Raw genomic sequence first — 18,978 nt, 5'->3', positions numbered from 1 at the left:
GGTTGCCACGGTGATGGCGCAGCTGTGATAGCTAACGAGCTAGGCAGAGAGAAAAACGAACATTCACCTAGCATCCACACCTCAAACAAGTTGACCTAGACGCAAAACTATACGTCCAATCCAAAATATAAGGATATTTTCCGAGACCCAAGACTCTGCCGAAACCAGAGATGTCCTTTATATGTCTGTGCGGTCAGAAATACGACTCTATCGGCAGTTTCAAAATCTTGTTCCTTCTTGCTTTCTCTGACTGATTTTACTCACCTCTCCATTGAAGTTAGTGAGAGAATTTGAAAGGCTGCTCTCGCTTCAAGGCTCATAGCTGAAAATCTGTAAATGTGAGCTCTTTAGTAGTTACATTGGCTGAAAGAGGACAATTTTTCCTACATTTTAAGGTATAACTTGTTTCTGTAAGTTAAACTATATGAACGTTAGAGGAATTTGTTTGACAAATTAGTTGAATATCAGAAAAAGAGCAGCAAGCAGAGTGGCACACTCTGCTTGCTGCTCATTCATAAAAATCAAGAAGGAGCAAACATTTTAATGTATTTCAAACTGTCATAATTCAAAATTGGCTGAACATTTGAAAAAGCTGAATCATTTGGGAATAGCTGAATGTCTTGTGAACATTTTAAAGGTTGAATGGTGTCTCTAGCTGAAAGTAAGCTGAAGTAGTTACGTTTGAAAGAGGAGGAAGCTTTTTAATGATTTGAAAGGATTTACCATTACTTTTAATGGGAGAATAATTTGTACAAAAACCTTAATGTCTTAAAAAGTATAAAAGTGAGAAATACCAAAAGTCATAGCCATCATCTCCTGAAGGAGCTGAACGTTTTGATACAAAAGTTGTAGGAATCGGTTAAAGTATGCAGAACGAGTTAAAGGCCAAAAAACGGCGGAAGAACTAAGAAGTTGAAAAACAATAGTGAGAATGCTGAACAGCATTCTCACAATAAAGTATGTAGTTCTTGGGGGCACCACCTCTTATTGTTAAAGGGATAGAGGAAACCTTATTGAATAATATTTAAATAATAGCCTTCGTAATAATCAGTCTAATCTTAAAATCGTGAATTCTATGAAAGTAGAGCAGATCAGATAACGTGAGTGATACGCGAATATTATACACAATGATTTATTTAGGAGAATGTAATTATAATGAACAAATACCAGATAAGTTATGGGTTAGTCAGAGTAGTACAGCGGCTGGATGCAAATGAGGGCGAGCAACACAATGGCTGTGTAGAGCGTGTAAAGGGGGGAGGGAGAGAGAGAGAGGGGTAGAGAGGGACAGGTAGGCCTTTGTGGTAACAATGGACGAGCAGGGGCAACTGACTTAGCAAGGATTAAGCTAACTCATTTTTAAAATACAATCAAACATCAACAATTTAATCACAACATGCCAATATGTCACAAGTAAGAAATATTGCAAATCGTAGTTACTTTTGTCGGTTTGAAGAAGGGTAGAGTCAATGGTTTCGTTATCGTCCAACGAAAATAGAACAACGGAATCTTTGGCCAAAGTTCCGGGCGCTCAGTGAATTTGCAGGTTGAGAGGAATAGTTTAGAAATGTAGCTAGCACTTCAGTTTAATCCTACGAACAAGCGAGGGTGATTGTACGTTTGGGGGTTTTATACTCCAAAGAACAAGGGGGGGTCCCCGTGAAGGTGACCTCTTTCATTGGTCAGTTTCCCCCCACCTGGGCGTCGTCCTGAGATCTGCCTAGGTGTGAAGTAGCTGTACCTTTTGAGTTCCGTTATTTCAACTGTCCATGGAATGCTCAAACTTCAGAATATAACAATACAACATTCGTAAATGGTTTTGTTAGTATGGTACAATCATTTTGATATCAAGATTGGCTGACTTAACTATACTTGAAGGGAAGTTATAATCAAACCTCAATTAAACAACGTTCTAAGTAAATGGGAAAAACACACATTATAACACATCAACTACTGTCATTGAAATAGTGTCCATGAGCCATGTAGTCCTTGAGAATATGTTTGTAAATCCACATAAGAAAGTTCTTCCTTGTAAATCCTTTGTCTGATACTGTGGGCCGTGTGGCCTCTGTATCTGACCCCATGCTGGGTCAGAAGCTTTGAAGCTTCTCCTCTGGGAGAAGGACAAAGGGGGAAGACCCTTTCCTTGTCGGGGGTAGGAGAAGGTGTGATGGTACCGTGCTTTGTCTGTGGACTGTGCTACACTGCGAAACAGCAGTGAGAATGCTGAAAACCTGAATGGGGATAGCTGACCATGCTAAAAAAGCTGAAAATAGTGAAAATTTAGTAGAAAGTTATAAGCTGAAGCTTCAAAGCAACCGAAAGGTATTTTTGAAAGGGACTGGAGCAGCATTCCAACAATGATTTGAAAGGATTTACCATTACTTTTAAAGGGAGAATAATTTGCACAAAAACCTTAATATTTTAAAAAGTATAAAAGTGAGAAATGAGAAAATACCCGCAAGCTGAAATGAATTTCAAAAATGTGTGAGTCACACAAAAGAGGCAGTGTGGAAGCTGAACTGCATCATATTAACAAAGCTAAGAGCTAAAATAGCCTACAATGTGGGAGAAGCTGAAAGCTGAACTGTTAAACAGAACAAGAAGTAGGCTAGCTAGTCGTAACAAGAATATTATCGTTTTAACAGATTAAATTATAGTTGGGATAGTAATAGCAGTAGCAGATGTAGACTACCATTGAGTGCGTTTACTCGGCTTTCTTAGTAGGATTCAATGTGTTGATGGAATGAAACATACAGCAGTAGGGCCGATACAGGAAGACACGGCGACACTTTGTTGCAGAAGGATGATGGTGCAAGTTTTGTCCGTGGAGCATACAACGATTAATAAAAAAGAATCATGTAGACGCGTTTATTGAGTAATCGCATAACTAATTACACATGTAAACGGAGTAATCGTATTATTGGTATAAACCGACAATTGCTAGTAATCGTGTTTCTCATGGTCAAGTAAATGTACCAATCACCTGTGTGAGAGACTGAGTGGTGCGTGTCTGTCGTTACGGTGATGGTGCAGCTATGATTGCTAACGCGGTGAGGGCACAGAATAAGAGAAATGTAGCTAGAATCCACACCTCAAACAAGATAACCTAGACGCAAAACAGTACGTCCAATCCAAAATCTAATGATATTTTCCGAGACCCAAGACTCTGCCGAAACCAGAGATATTCTTTATATGTATGTGTAGTCAGAAATACGACTCTACCTGCAGTTTCAAAAACGTGTTCCTTCTGCTTTCCTGGTGCGTGTTTGTTTGGTTGCCACGGCGATGGAGCAGCTATGATTGCTAACGCGCTGAGGGCAGAGAATAAGAGAAATGTAGCTAGAATCCACACCTCAAACAAGATAACCTAGACGCAAAACTGTACGTCCAATCCAAAATATAAGGATATTTTCCGAGACCCAAGACTCTGCCGAAACCAGAGATATTCTGTATATGTCTGTGCAGTCAGAAATACGACTCTACCTGCAGTTTCAAAAACGTGTTCCTTTTGCTTTCCTGGTGCTTGTTTGTTTGGTTGCCACGGTGATGGCGCAGCTGTGATAGCTAACGAGCTAGGCAGAGAGAAAAACGAACATTTACCTAGAATCCACACCTCAAACAAGTTGACCTAGACGCAAAACTATACGTCCAATCCAAAATATAAGGATATTTTCCGAGACCCAAGACTCTGCCGAAACCAGAGATGTCCTTTATATGTCTGTGCGGTCAGAAATACGACGCTATCGGCAGTTTCAAAATCTTGTTCCTTCTTGCTTTCTCTGACTGATTTTACTCACCTCTCCATTGAAGTTAGTGAGAGAATTTGAAAGGCTGCTCTCGCTTCAAGGCTCATAGCTGAAAATCTGTAAATGTGAGCTCTTTAGTAGTTACATTGGCTGAAAGAGGACAATCTTTCCTACATTTTAAGGTATAACTTGTTTCTGTAAGTTAAACTATATGAACGTTAGAGGAATTTGTTTGACAAATTAGCTTGCTGCTCGTTCATAAAAATCAAGAAGGAGCAAACATTTTAATGTATTTCAAACTGTCATAATTCAAAATTGGCTGAACATTTGAAAAAGCTGAATCATTTGGGAATAGCTGAATGTCTTGTGAACATTTTAAAGGTTGAATGGTGTCTCTAGCTGAAAGTAAGCTGAAGTAGTTACGTTTGAAAGAGGAGGAAGCTTTTTAATGATTTGAAAGGATTTACCATTACTTTTAATGGAAGAATAATTTGCACAAAAACCTTAATGTCTTAAAAAGTATAAAAGTGAGAAATACCAAAAGTCATAGCCATCATCTCCTGAAGGAGCTGAACGTTTTGATACAAAAGTTGTAGGAATCGGTTAAAGTATGCAGAACGAGTTAAAGGCCAAAAAACGGCGGAAGAACTGAGAAGTTGAAAAGCAATAGTGAGAATGCTTAACAGCATTCTCACAATAATAATAATAAAGAGAAACAGGAAAACAATAGTGAGAATGCTTAACAGCATTCTCACAATAACTAGAAACGGCTGTTCCTGCGAAACAGCAGTGAGAATGCTGAAAACCTGAATGGGGATAGCTGACCATGCTAAAAAAGCTGAAATTAGTGAAAATTTAGTAGAAAGTTATAAGCTGAAGCTTCAAAGCAACCGAAAGGTATTTTTGAAAGGGACTGGAGCAGCATTCCAACAATGATTTGAAAGGATTTACCATTACTTTTAAAGGGAGAATAATTTGCACAAAAACCTTAATATTTTAAAAAGTATAAAAGTGAGAAATGAGAAAATACCTGCAAGCTGAAATGAATTTCAAAAATGTGTGAGTCACACAAAAGAGGCAGTGTGGAAGCTGAACTGCATCATATTAACAAAGCTAAGAGCTAAAATAGCCTACAATGTGGGAGAAGCTGAAAGCTGAACTGTTAAACAGAAGAAGAAGTAGGCTAGCTAGTCGTAACAAGAATATTATCGTTTTAACAGATTAAATTATAGTTGGGATAGTATTAGCAGTAGCAGATGTAGCCTATGCGTTTACTCGGCTTTCTTAGTTGGATTCAATGTGTTGATGGAATGAAACATACAGCAGTAGAGCCGATACAGGAAGACACGGCGACACTTTGTTGCAGAAGGATGATGGTGCAAGTTTTGTCCGTGGAGCATACAACGATTAATAAAAAAGAATCATGTAGACGCGTTTATTGAGTAATCGCATAACTAATTACACATGTAAACGGAGTAATCGTATTATTGGCATAAACCGACAATTGCTAGTAATCGTGTTTCTCATGGTCAAGTAAACGTACCAATCACCTGTGTGACAGCAGTAGAGCCGATACAGGAAGACACGGCGACACTTTGTTGCAGAAGGATGATGGTGCAAGTTTTGTCCGTGGAGCATACAACGATTAATAAAAAAGAATCATGTAGACGCGTTTATTGAGTAATCGCATAACTAATTACACATGTAAACGGAGTAATCGTATTATTGGCATAAACCGACAATTGCTAGTAATCGTGTTTCTCATGGTCAAGTAAACGTACCAATCACCTGTGTGAGAGACTGAGTGGTGCGTGTCTGTCGTTACGGTGATGGTGCAGCTATGATTGCTAACGCGCTGAGGGCAGAGAATAAGAGAAATGTAGCTAGAATCCACACCTCAAACAAGATAACCTAGACGCAAAACTGTACATCCAATCCAAAATATAAGGATATTTTCCGAGACCCAAGACTCTGCCGAAACCAGAGATATTCTTTATATGTCTGTGCAGTCAGAAATACGACTCTACCTGCAGTTTCAAAAACGTGTTCCTTTTGCTTTCCTGGTGCTTGTTTGTTTGGTTGCCACGGTGATGGCGCAGCTGTGATAGCTAACGAGCTAGGCAGAGAGAAAAACGAACATTTACCTAGAATCCACACCTCAAACAAGTTGACCTAGACGCAAAACTATACGTCCAATCCAAAATATAAGGATATTTTCCGAGACCCAAGACTCTGCCGAAACCAGAGATGTCCTTTATATGTCTGTGCGGTCAGAAATACGACGCTATCGGCAGTTTCAAAATCTTGTTCCTTCTTGCTTTCTCTGACTGATTTTACTCACCTCTCCATTGAAGTTAGTGAGAGAATTTGAAAGGCTGCTCTCGCTTCAAGGCTCATAGCTGAAAATATGTAAATGTGAGCTCTTTAGTAGTTACATTGACTGAAAGAGGACAATTTTTCCTACATTTTAAGGTATAACTTGTTTCTGTAAGTTAAACTATATGAACGTTAGAGGAATTTGTTTGACAAATTAGTTGAATATCAGAAAAAGAGCAGCAAGCAGTGTGCCACTCTGCTTGCTGCTCATTCATAAAAATCAAGAAGGAGCAAACATTTTAATGTATTTCAAACTGTCATAATTCAAAATTGGCTGAACATTTGAAAAAGCTGAATCATTTGGGAATAGCTGAATGTCTTGTGAACATTTTAAAGGTTGAATTGTGTCTCTAGCTGAAAGTAAGCTGAAGTAGTTACGTTTGAAAGAGGAGGAAGCTTTTTAATGATTTGAAAGGATTTACCATTACTTTTAATGGGAGAATAATTTGCACAAAAACCTTAATGTCTTAAAAAGTATAACAGTGAGAAATACCAAAAGTCATAGCCATCATCTCCTGAAGGAGCTGAACGTTTTGATACAAAAGTTGTAGGAATCGGTTAAAGTATGCAGAACAAGTTAAAGGCCAAAAAACGGCGGAAGAACTAAGAAGTTGATATAATAATAACTAGAAAGGGCTGTTCCTGCGAAACAGCAGTGAGAATGCTGAAAACCTGAATGGGGATAGCTGACCATGCTAAAAAAGCTGAAAATAGTGAAAATTTAGTAGAAAGTTATAAGCTGAAGCTTCAAAGCAACCGAAAGGTATTTTTGAAAGGGACTGGAGCAGCATTCCAACAATGATTTGAAAGGATTTACCATTACTTTTAAAGGGAGAATAATTTGCACAAAAACCTTAATATTTTAAAAAGTATAAAAGTGAGAAATGAGAAAATACCCGCAAGCTGAAATGAATTTCAAAAATGTGTGAGTCACACAAAAGAGGCAGTGTGGAAGCTGAACTGCATCATCTTAACAAAGCTAAGAGCTAAAATAGCCTACAATGTGGGAGAAGCTGAAAGCTGAACTGTTAAACAGAAGAAGAAGTAGGCTAGCTAGTCGTAACAAGAATATTATCGTTTTAACAGATTAAATTATAGTTGGGATAGTATTAGCAGTAGCAGATGTAGCCTATGCGTTTACTCGGCTTTCTTAGTTGGATTCAATGTGTTGATGGAATGAAACATACAGCAGTAGGGCCGATACAGGAAGACACGGCGACACTTTGTTGCAGAAGGATGATGGTGCAAGTTTTGTCCGTGGAGCATACAACGATTAATAAAAAAGAATCATGTAGACGTGTTTATTGAGTAATCGCATAACTAATTACACATGTAAACGGAGTAATCGTATTATTGGCATAAACCGACAATTGCTAGTAATCGTGTTTCTCATGGTCAAGTAAACGTACCAATCACCTGTGTGAGAGACTGAGTGGTGCGTGTCTGTCGTTACGGTGATGGTGCAGCTATGATTGCTAACGCGCTGAGGGCAGAGAATAAGAGAAATGAAGCTAGAATCCACACCTCAAACAAGATAACCTAGACGCAAAACTGTACGTCCAATCCAAAATATAAGGATATTTTCCGAGACCCAAGACTCTGCCGAAACCAGAGATATTCTTTATATGTCTGTGCAGTCAGAAATACGACTCTACCTGCAGTTTCAAAAACGTGTTCCTTTTGCTTTCCTTGTGCTTGTTTGTTTGGTTGCCACGGTGATGGCGCAGCTGTGATAGCTAACGAGCTAGACAGAGAGAAAAACGAACATTTACCTAGCATCCACACCTCAAACAAGTTGACCTAGACGCAAAACTATACGTCCAATCCAAAATATAAGGATATTTTCCGAGACCCAAGACTCTGCCGAAACCAGAGATGTCCTTTATATGTCTGTGCGGTCAGAAATACGACTCTATCGGCAGTTTCAAAATCTTGTTCCTTCTTGCTTTCTCTGACTGATTTTACTCACCTCTCCATTGAAGTTAGTGAGAGAATTTGAAAGGCTGCTCTCGCTTCAAGGCTCATAGCTAAAAATCTGTAAATGTGAGCTCTTTAGTAGTTACATTGGCTGAAAGAAGACAATTTTTCCTACATTTTAAGGTATAACTTGTTTCTGTAAGTTAAACTATATGAACGTTAGAGGAATTTGTTTGACAAATTAGTTGAATATCAGAAAAAGAGCAGCAAGCAGAGTGTGCCACTCTGCTTGCTGCTCGTTCATAAAAATCAAGAAGGAGCAAACATTTTAATGTATTTCAAACTGTCATAATTCAAAATTGGCTGAACATTTGAAAAAGCTGAATCATTTGGGAATAGCTGAATGTCTTGTGAACATTTTAAAGGTTGAATGGTGTCTCTAGCTGAAAGTAAGCTGAAGTAGTTACGTTTGAAAGAGGAGGAAGCTTTTTAATGATTTGAAAGGATTTACCATTACTTTTAATGGGAGAATAATTTGCACAAAAACCTTAATGTCTTAAAAAGTATAAAAGTGAGAAATACCAAAAGTCATAGCCATCATCTCCTGAAGGAGCTGAACGTTTTGATACCTAAATTGTAGGAATCGGTGAAAGTATGCAGAACGAGTTAAAGGCCAAAAAACGGCGGAAGAACTAAGAAGTTGATATAATAATAAAGAGAAACAGGAAAACAATAGTGAGAATGCTTAACAGCATTCTCACAATAAAGAGAAACAGGAAAACAATAGTGAGAATGCTTAACAGCATTCTCACAATAAAGAGAAACAGGAAAACAATAGTGAGAATGCTTAACAGCATTCTCACAATAAAGAGAAACAGGAAAACAATAGTGAGAATGCTTAACAGCATTCTCACAATAATAAAAACTAGAGAGGGTACAATTTCTGTGGAAATTGTAGGGTGTGCTTGCTTGCGTTGGTTGCACAGGGGTCTGTATATTTTATATAAAAATGCATAGGGCCTACTTATTATTTATAAAGATTACATAGATTTAAAAGCATCTTTTTTTTGCTGCTTATTTACAACTCAAAATACGAGTGAAGTGTAGAATGAAATATGATGTCTTCTCATTTCCCCTGCAAGAGGCAGCCTCATAGCTGAATCAAAACAAATACATTTGGCAGACCAGTGTAAAAATGGACCTAATCTCTATGACTTAAACGTCCTTTTAAGTTTTCCCTTCTCGTGATATTTTCAGGCATTTAGCCTACTCATATTGCATTCATTCATTAATAAAGAACCCCCTTTGAAGATTATTCTACGACGTTACCGGCAGAAGATAGACTCGCGATTCAAACAGTACCATCTGCTAACTGAAAATATGCCCCCAAAAACGTAAATAAGATTGACATTTATTTAGTGGAAAATCGCTCCTTCATAAAAAGCTCACTGGTAGCGATCATTGTCAGTAACAACGCAAAATGCGATATAGCCCTGTGTGGAGAAGCTGCCCCTGTAAATTCTACTACAGTACAGTACTAGACTACTGCTGTGTTCGTCTTGGTAGTGATTGCGTTGGTTGAATTCGATTTAACGTTCCGTTGTTCTGTTTAGGCTGAAATGAATTATTTTCATGAACAGATTGACAAAGTTTAGGCTGTGGCAATGAAGTTCAGGTTAGTAGTCAGATAGTTTCACCTATTGAAAGACTTTTGGTTTAAGTAAGGGGAGTGCCGAACATGTTCTGTCGCCGTTTGACTTCCTACAGCTGTGTCGATGTTTTTGTAGTGTCTCGCGTAGGCTACAGCGTTGCAGTGAGCAACACTGGTTTGAAACCACAGGTAATGATAATTTCACCCACAAATCGTTTACTTGTAATGTAATGTCATAATAAATCCTACAACGAAAATGTATTTGTGAGGAATGTTTATTTTAATGATTGAAAACAGATGCATCATAGACCACTGTAGTATGTGTTGCCCGGGTAACAGAGGCTAATGTCATGCTAATGCCTCACTACCGTTTCCGAAAGTAGATGTGGGCCTACTTCCTTAATAATATCAGCTAATATTGTACATTACATTTTACAATTGTGTTTCACGTCACAAAGTAAAATAAGTAAATAGTTATCACCCTGGCCTCTTTGCTTGTGGCGTTTCTGCAGCTGCCTTGCAGTAAAGCTATAGTTAGCCTAACTATCCCCCAAGTTAACAGATGTGAAACGAATGTTCTGCTACAGGTAGTCACGCGTGTTTTCGTGACGTTAGTGACGTAAGTAACGTCAGTGACTGTGGCTAGCAAATTAGCCACCGTTAGCTTCACTTTTTGCCACAAAAACTTAATTTCCACTTAAACCATGCAACGGAACGTAAATAAAAATACAAGCAACTCAATCGCTACCAAGACGAAACTTTTGACACCTAGGTTGTCTATGTAGGCCAAATATTGACAAAGATTTAGGGGGGCAAAAATAAATAATAATAATAAATATATATGTGAGAGAACAAAGGTTGTGCTCTCGCCGAAGGCTTGAGCACACCCAATAATAATATATATGTGAGAGAACAAAGGTTGTGCCCTTGCCGAAGGCAAAGCACACCGAACAAGTAACTGCATTACCACATAACAAATAAACCACATTTGTTTATGTTATACTTTAGCTTAAACACAAGCATCAAACTTTGTTTTCTCAGTATAAAATATTCAAAACCAAACATAAATTATACTGCCATAAACATTCACTTATTGACTTTTCCCCCTCTTATTATTTTTTAAACATCTTTTTCTCCCCCCATAGTCCATAACTCCTTCAGCAGGATTCTATCAGTCTCTCAGGTGGTTTAACCATCCTGCTGGGTCTGTTTTTCACAGCTGGTGAACTGGGTACGGTTTGACCAGAGTCAGTAGTGTTCAGGGAACTCAGACAGTCTTTGTTACCCGTAGTGGTGTTTATCACCTCCGGTGGCTCTGTGACAGTCTCTGAGCTGTTGGTTTGTAGACGGATGTCCACTCGATTTCTCCTCAGGGCTGATCCACGATCTGTCTGGATGAGGTAAGAACGAGGTGCAACCTCCTGTTGTACAAGTCCCTGCTGTGTCCACATTCCTGTCGAGTAGTCCAGAAGGCGGACTCTGTCCCCTGGCTTCAGGTAAGGCAGCTGTTTTGCACTTTTGTCATGCCTTTTCTTCTGCTTCACCTTCTCCTCTTCTTTGGCTTGCCTGACCTTTACTGCTCCATTTAGTTCTAGCAGGTTTTCGTGCATTGGCAGATTAGTGCGAAGGTGACGTCCCATCAACATCTGGGCTGTTGACAGGCCATTTTGCAGTGACGCGCTCCTGTAGATCAACAAACTTTTGTGAAAATCCTCATTTCCATTGTGTGCTTTCTTCATTATTCCTGTGATGATCTTAACTGAGCTTCCTGCAAGTCCATTTGATCTTGGGTAGTTTGGGCTTGATGTGTGGTGGTTAAAACCCCACTCTTTAGCGAATGCTTCAAATTCGCAGCTTGAAAACTGTGGTCCATTATCTGAAAACAGTTCCTTTGGGACTCCGTGTCTCGCAAAAAGAGTCTTCAGAAAAGCAATGACGGCTCTGCTGGTTGTGGACTGTAATGTTGCAACTTCTGGATAGTTAGAGTAGTAGTCTGTAACCACGATATGATTTTTTCCGTTGCAATCAAACAAGTCAGCTCCAACCTTGCAGTATGGGTATTTGGGCACTGGGTGTGGCATCAGCGGCTCTGCCTGCTGTTTGGGTCTGTATGTGAGACATACTTCACAAGAAGCCGTAGTATGGCTGATATCTGTGTTCAATCTTGGCCAATACATAACTTCTCTTGCCCTCCGCTTGCATTTTTCTTCTCCCAAATGTCCTTCATGTATCTTTTGTAACATTTCCTTTCGCATTGTTGGTGCAATGAAAAACTTGTTTCCTTTGTATATGATGCCATCCACAACAGTGAGTTCTGTTTGACACATCCAGTAGTCCTGTATTGCAGCTGGACATGTTTGTCTTTGTTCAGGCCATCCTTTCAGTATTGTCTCTTTTAGTGTTCTCATGCTGTGTTCTTTCTCTGTCTCTTTTCTGATCTGCTCTCTTCTCTCTTCAGAAACCGGTAGAGATGACACTATCATGTGCATAAGCCTTTATTTGTGCTGTTCCCATTTCATCTGTCCTTTCATTTTTGTCAACTGCGCGTGAAAGCGTGTCAGCGGTGAACATGTACTTGCCTGGTGTGTAGTTCAAAGTCACGTCGTATTTTTGCAGCCGTATCATCATGCGCTGTATCCTCATAGGACAGTCATTGAGTGGCTTTGACATGATTGACACCAGTGGCTTATGGTCAGTTTCCACTTCAAAAGCTTGTCCATATACATACTGATGGAATCGCTCACATCCATAGGTGCTGGCCAGTAGCTCCTTCTCGATCTGTGCATATCTAGTTTCAGCTGATGTCAACGCTCTGGACGCATAGGCGACAGGTTGCCAGTCTTTGTCATGCAGCTGTAGCAGTACTGCCCCTAGTCCGTACTGTGACGCGTCAGCTGTAATCCGTGTGCTTTTCTCCGGGTCATAGAACTTGAGCACAGGCTCGTTGGTGAGTATTCTCTTCAAGTTTTTAAAGCAGTCTTCCTGTTCATGTGACCATGTCCATTCATTTTTTTCCTTCAGGAGACACCTGAGTGGCGCTGACTTTGTTGACAGCTGAGGTATTAACTTTGCAAGGTAAGTTACCATACCTAGAAACCTTCTGACGTCATCCTTGTTTTCAGGACGTTCCATGTTCTCGATGGCTGACGTTTTCCTTCGGTCTGGACTAATCCCTGCCTCAGAGACTACATCCCCCACAAATGTCAATGACTTAACTCCAAACAGGCACTTTCCTTTGTTAAGTTTTAAGTTTACTTGCCGTGTCAGGTCGAGCACCTGTCTCAGTCGCTCATCGTGTTCTTCTCGGCTGGACGCCCACACGATGATGTCATCCATCATGGTATCGACTCCTGGGATGTGTTCAAAGATCATGTGTATTTTCTTGTGGTATACTTCTGGTGCTGACAGGATCCCATATGGCAGACGTAAGAACCTGTACCTTCCCTCTGGCGTGTTGAAAGTACAAAGCTTGGAGCTTTCCTCGTCTAGCTTCATTTGCCAGAACCCTGACGACGCGTCCAGTTTACTGAACCACTTGGCCCCAGCAAACTGTGCCATGATCTCTTCCCTTGTCGGCAACTTAAAGTGTTCACGTTTGATTGCTTTGTTAAGATCCCTTGGATCCAAACACGTTCTCAGCTTTCCATTGGGCTTTTCCACAGCGACCAGGGAGCTGACCCATGATGTAGGTTCATCTATTTTCTTTATCACTCCTAGTTTTTCCATTCTAGTTAACTCCTCTGTGAGTTTTCCTCTCAGCTTGAATGGTATCTTTTTGCATGGATGAACTACTGGAGGCACATTTTCATCAACTTGTATTTTGTATTCCCCCGGTAAACATCCAAGTCCCTCAAAACAGTCACTGTATTCCTCCATGAGCGAGTCATGGTCATTAGAAGGTTTAGATGAGACTACGAAGACTCTCTTCACAAGGTTTAGTCGTTGGCATGCTTGTAATCCCAATATTGGCTTGACACTCATATCAACAATCAACAGCAGTGCTTTTATTTGCTTACCGCGGTGTTCGAATGTTGCGATGCAGCCTCCTTTGACCGGCACTTTTTCTCCCGTGTATCCACTCACTTTTGTTTTCACAGGGAATATTTAGCTTTTCACAGTGAGTTTCTCATACTCATTCACAGATATGAGGTTGACTGAAGCTCCCGTGTCCAGTTTGAATGGAATGATAGTCCTGTTAACAGTCAATGGTACTATCCATTCTTCTTCATCTTTAGCCTCCTTCATATGCACTGCATCCACAAATAACTCCTTAATTTCCTCTTCAACTGCATGTACCTTCTTTTTCTTGAAGGCCTCCGCGTTGCAATATTTTGAGAAGTGGTTCTTCTTCCCGCAGTTATGACACTCTTTGCCATATGCTGGACACGACATTGGTTTGTGGCTCCCTCCACATTTACCACATTTAAAGTCTGTTTTAGCCTCTCTTTGCGACTTGTATTTATTTGGATGCTTAGAGTACTGTTCTCCTGTTTTTATCGCATGTACTGCTGTCTCATCCCTGCGCAGCTCTTTGGCTTGAGCACGTGTGGTTTCTGCTGCTCTGCACATGTTAATAGTTTTGTCCAATGTCAAGTTTTGCTCCCGCAACAGTCTTTCTCTTAGTCCATTATCGGGTATGCCACAGACGATCTTGTCTCTAACTAGCGAGTCTTTCAAATTTCCAAATTCACACGTCTTACTCAGTGTGTGCAACTCAGCTAGATACTGATCAAAACCTACTCCTTGTTTTTGATCACATGAGAAAAACTTATATCTCTCAAATGTAATGTTCTGTTTTGGCACAAAGTACTCTTCAAACTTGTCCATTAGCTCATCCAGGCTAGCATCATCGTCGAGTTGGAAACTGTTGTAAATATCCAATGCATCTTCACCTATCACGTGCAGCAAGATTGACGCTTTTACCTTATCGTCTTCCTCCGCTCCACATCCACTTGCAGCCATATATATGTTGAATCTCTGCTTAAACCTTTTCCAGTTATCAGCCAGATTTCCTGTTAGCGGCATAGGTGTAGGTGGACTTAGCTTATCCATGTTTCCTCTCCGTCTCTTTTCTTTGACGATCCGACACTTGTTGCTAGCGTTAGCCTCTCCTGCTAACCCTTGCAGCGTGCAGAACTCTACTTCTTCTTCCGGCGAAATATCCTCGTCTGACACCATGTTATGTTTGTTCCTTATTATAAACCGGGCGCAGCAGCATGTTTAGTTCTGGTACTCTTTACTCAATAACAGTGTTTTTATTTAATAACCATCTTAACACATGTGGTCACTCATCTCCGGTCTACAGGTCTACCCCCTAGACTCTCCTATGTCACTTGTCCCGTGACCTATCAGATCCAATCAACACAGGAGTAACCTTCGAGCAAGCTGTTGCTCTGTTGGCTCTGTTGTGGAAAAAACAGGGCGCGCATTTTGGCCACAGTGAGCAGCCATAGACTTATGTGAGCAGCCAATAGCAGCGTTGCTGATCAAGGTTTCTACTATCGATACATACCCCCTTTTAGACCAACGTATAACTCAATCCAGCTATACTAATCATAAACAACAAGTGTGTTCGAAGAACCGAATTAGCCAGATCATGATAAGCAAGATGATGTCATCTTGGATGTGTCATTTGATCTCGGATGTAATAAGCGACGTACGGAGAACGGGCCCCAGAAGACTGAATCCTGGTCCCAATTTTAGGTTTATACTGTCTAACACTGCAAGTCCCATAGTGGGACTTTGTAAACTTGTTTTACAGCTCCTCTGTCTGAAACAAGACCCTTCCTAATCAAACACAACAGCACTCTCAGTCTCTCATAGCGTTGCTAGGACGATCCATCCAAGGCTGCCGGACAGTGTTGTATGTAACTACAGAGTCAAACATGGTTAGTGTTTGGGGTTTAGTTCTAGTGTAGCACCAACACACCTGATTCACCTAAGTGAACCTGATGATGATCTTGAACAAAGCTCTGTCTGTGAGCTTTGTTCTGTGTGGTCTATGTGTGAGCACCATGTTGCGTGTCTTGTCAGTTCTGTGGAGAACTTGTGAGGGAGCATGACCCCCACCGCCCAGCCTCTCCACTCATGACCTAGCAATAGCCTAGCAACAGACCATCAACAGCCTAGCCAGGTTAAACCTGACAGGAGTTGCCCCAGCTACAGTATGTAGATAGAGGCATTCTTCCTTGTCATTCCTGAGGTCTCTGAAAGGCACATAACCATTAGGCGCTCCTTGGTTATCTGGCTGCCTTTCAGCCTGTCAGCCCATCAGGATTTTTCTGCAGAGCTGTCTGAATGAACCCACAAGAACAGCTGTGGTTGGAACCATGAGAGCACAAGGACTGTGGGTTTCATTCAAGATCAACACCCTTCCCTCAACTCCTTCCTATAGGTTGAGCGGTCGGGCTTATGCTGTGTTGTCACAAAAGTTGGACAGATGGACTGGCAAGATAGAAAGAGATGGATGCAAGTGGAAAAAGAGAAGGAGGAGGATAACAAAAGTGAGGTGCAGAGGCAGAACTGATGAGTGGAGGGACGAGTTGTCTCTCTGCGCTCCTTCCTATAATCATCCCATTATGTATTATCATCTTATCAGTCTCTGAAGAATTTCTCCCAAGTTTGAACCCCACGTCCAATTTCACCTTCACCAAGACTTTAATAAGAGGCTGAGTGAAACCATATGGAGAGAAGAAACGCTGCTGTTAGCCGCAAACATATTTATTTACATTTAGCAGACGCACTTATCCAGAGCGACTTACAGTAAGTACAGGGACATTCCCCCCCGAAGCAAGTAGGGTGAAGTGCCTTGCCCAAGGACACAACGTCATTTGGCACGGCTGGGAATCGAACTGGCAACCTTCGGATTACTAGCCCGATTCCCTCACCGCTCAGCCACCTGACTCCCCATGATTTATGAAAGCCAGAGTGTTAATGATGGCTTGTTACCAGTACATACATGTCCGCTGGCTCAGGACCTGTCAAATAAATAATAAATACACTTGACAGTCTGAAATCGAGATTGGACACACAAATAAACGGAGATTAAGATACTAGTCCTAATAACTGGCGATTTGTTATCAGGCCTTCACTTCGTTCCTGAATGGTGTGGATTAGTGGAAGTACAAGTGAGCTGGTGTTGAGTATGTGTTTGTGTGTGCTTGCGTGGAAATGTGTCACTCAGTCTCACCCCCCACCCCGGTTCTTACAGTTATCTTAACCTGCCTCCACCCCCCCCCCCCCACCCCCCCGCAGGCCTGGGCACGCAGCTCCCTGGCCTACCTGGTGTCCCTGCTGGGCAGCATGGAGCACAGCCTGCACCACGGCCTGCTGCTGGAGGTGAGGGGCCTGACAGAGCGACACGCTTCCATCCTGGGGGGCTGCAGCAGAGACATCTACAGGATGAGCAACAGCTTCACCGCCATCGCACGTCTGCTGGGGAGGAGGCTGGAACAGGAGGAGGATGCCAGCAGCGGGGGAGGGGGGTGTACACACACACACATTCATGAATACAACCACACATTCATGAACACACACATTCATGAATACATAGTACACGTATGCATATACGGTATACACAAACACAACACACACACACTACAAGCATGAACACACACACAGCACAAACACATGCATGAACACACAAACCCACACACAAACATGAATACACACGCAACACAGACCCACACGCATACATGAATACACACTCAACACAGACACACACACACACAATCAGACATTCTTACATACACACATACATGTACTTGCATGTTCAGGTACAGGTATGCATAGTCACAAACCAATGTTCACACACTCACACATACACAGGCCTGCACACAAAAGAGACGAGAATCTGTTCCAAATCCTTGTAGACTATTCATTCCAACCAGATGAGGTTTATTTGAACAATGTAACCGTTGTATAGGTTTATAAAACATCATCCTAACCAATCAAGACAAGCTTAACCAAAGCAAACTTTATAGCAAACTTTAAAGCAAACTTTAAATCATCATATCCTTTTCAATAAGTCGTTCGAATCAATACCTTCACCTCATAAAAATACCCCTTAAAATAGGCAGAGACCCCCTGAAAGTGAACCAGTGTGTCTGTGTGTGTCTGTTGACAAGTGTGTGTGTTTGAGAGAGTCTATCTAGCTGGAAGTTGGCTGGCTGTCCTAAAGGCATGCAGGCTCAGGCCAGCTTTCTAGACACACAGAACATTGTGTGCCAGTTGCTCTCCTGAGCTTCGCTTGGGGTCGACACAGAGGAACGAGGGAGGTTTGGAAAAAGAACGGGAAGAGAGGAGAGGAAAAACAATCGAGTGGAAAGTTGTCAGGTGTCATGGTTTTGACTTTGTTGACCATTGGTGGTCTTTTTTGGTTAATATCAGCCTTTGTATAGGTATTTGTGTGTGTTGTGTGTTCTTGGTTTGATCCCAAGAGTAGGCCATGGATGACTCAGCAAAGATCTCATCTGCAACTTCTACTTCTGATTCTGAGCGTATCATGGCTGCTCTCCACAGCTATGGTGCTACTATGGACAGTGTATGAGGTGTATGAAAAGCCAACATCAATGAACTTCCGATACTAGGAAACACAATACACCATTGCACCCGGTGACAAAAAAGGTCATCCTACTTACATTTAGTCATTTAGCAGACGCTCTTATCCAGAGCGACTTACAGTAAGTACAGGGACATTCCCCCCGAAGCAAGTAGGGTGAAGTGCCTTGCCCAAGGACACAACGTCATTTGGCACGGCTGGGAATCGAACTGGCAACCTTCAGATTACTAGCCCAACTCCCACACCGCTCAGCCATCTGACTCCCAGGAAGTAGTTGCCAGACTTGCCCCTGGCAAGACACATATAGATTTTGGAATGTGCTCTGTTCAACCTCTGGAGTGAGCAGGATGCAAAGAATAGTACGAACGATGAGTTATGGTTATCACCTGTGTACCATTTCCCATGTGCATCATTCATGGAATTTGTGCTGTTTGAGGGCATGTTTTGTGGTTACTATATTTGTACTGTCCGGCCATACATAAAGGCCATCTGAAAGACATGTTCTTCACTCATGTTGACCACTCTGACGTGGGGAAGTCACATGATCCGACGTCGCCTAATAAACAAGGTCAAAATTTATTCAGTATTGTGCCTCTCTTTTCGGCCTGCCTGCCTCCAGACAGAAATACATTCTATCACCTACATAATCACCCTTTTAACTGGCAAGGCTCTAGCCTGGCCTCCTGATATCTTGGGTAAGCAGGGCCCAGAATGTTTGGACTATA

The 18,978-nt window shown here is 41.4% G+C and overlaps 1 protein-coding gene across 1 annotated transcript in view; it reads left to right on the top strand.

The window, feature by feature from the left end:
* veph1 (ventricular zone expressed PH domain-containing 1) overlaps positions 1-18,978 on the top strand; it is a 287,496-nt gene that overhangs the window by 73,387 nt on the left and 195,131 nt on the right. The window contains exon 6 of the mRNA XM_062473404.1: positions 16,948-17,147. Coding sequence (XP_062329388.1) covers positions 16,948-17,147 — 200 coding nt within the window. The remainder of the gene's footprint in view (positions 1-16,947; positions 17,148-18,978) is intronic.

This window comes from Osmerus eperlanus, chromosome 11 (assembly GCF_963692335.1).
Source record: "Osmerus eperlanus chromosome 11, fOsmEpe2.1, whole genome shotgun sequence".
NCBI lineage: Eukaryota > Metazoa > Chordata > Actinopteri > Osmeriformes > Osmeridae > Osmerus > Osmerus eperlanus.
Note: the sequence above shows the minus strand (reverse complement) of the source record. Positions and strands in the feature narration are given on the sequence as shown.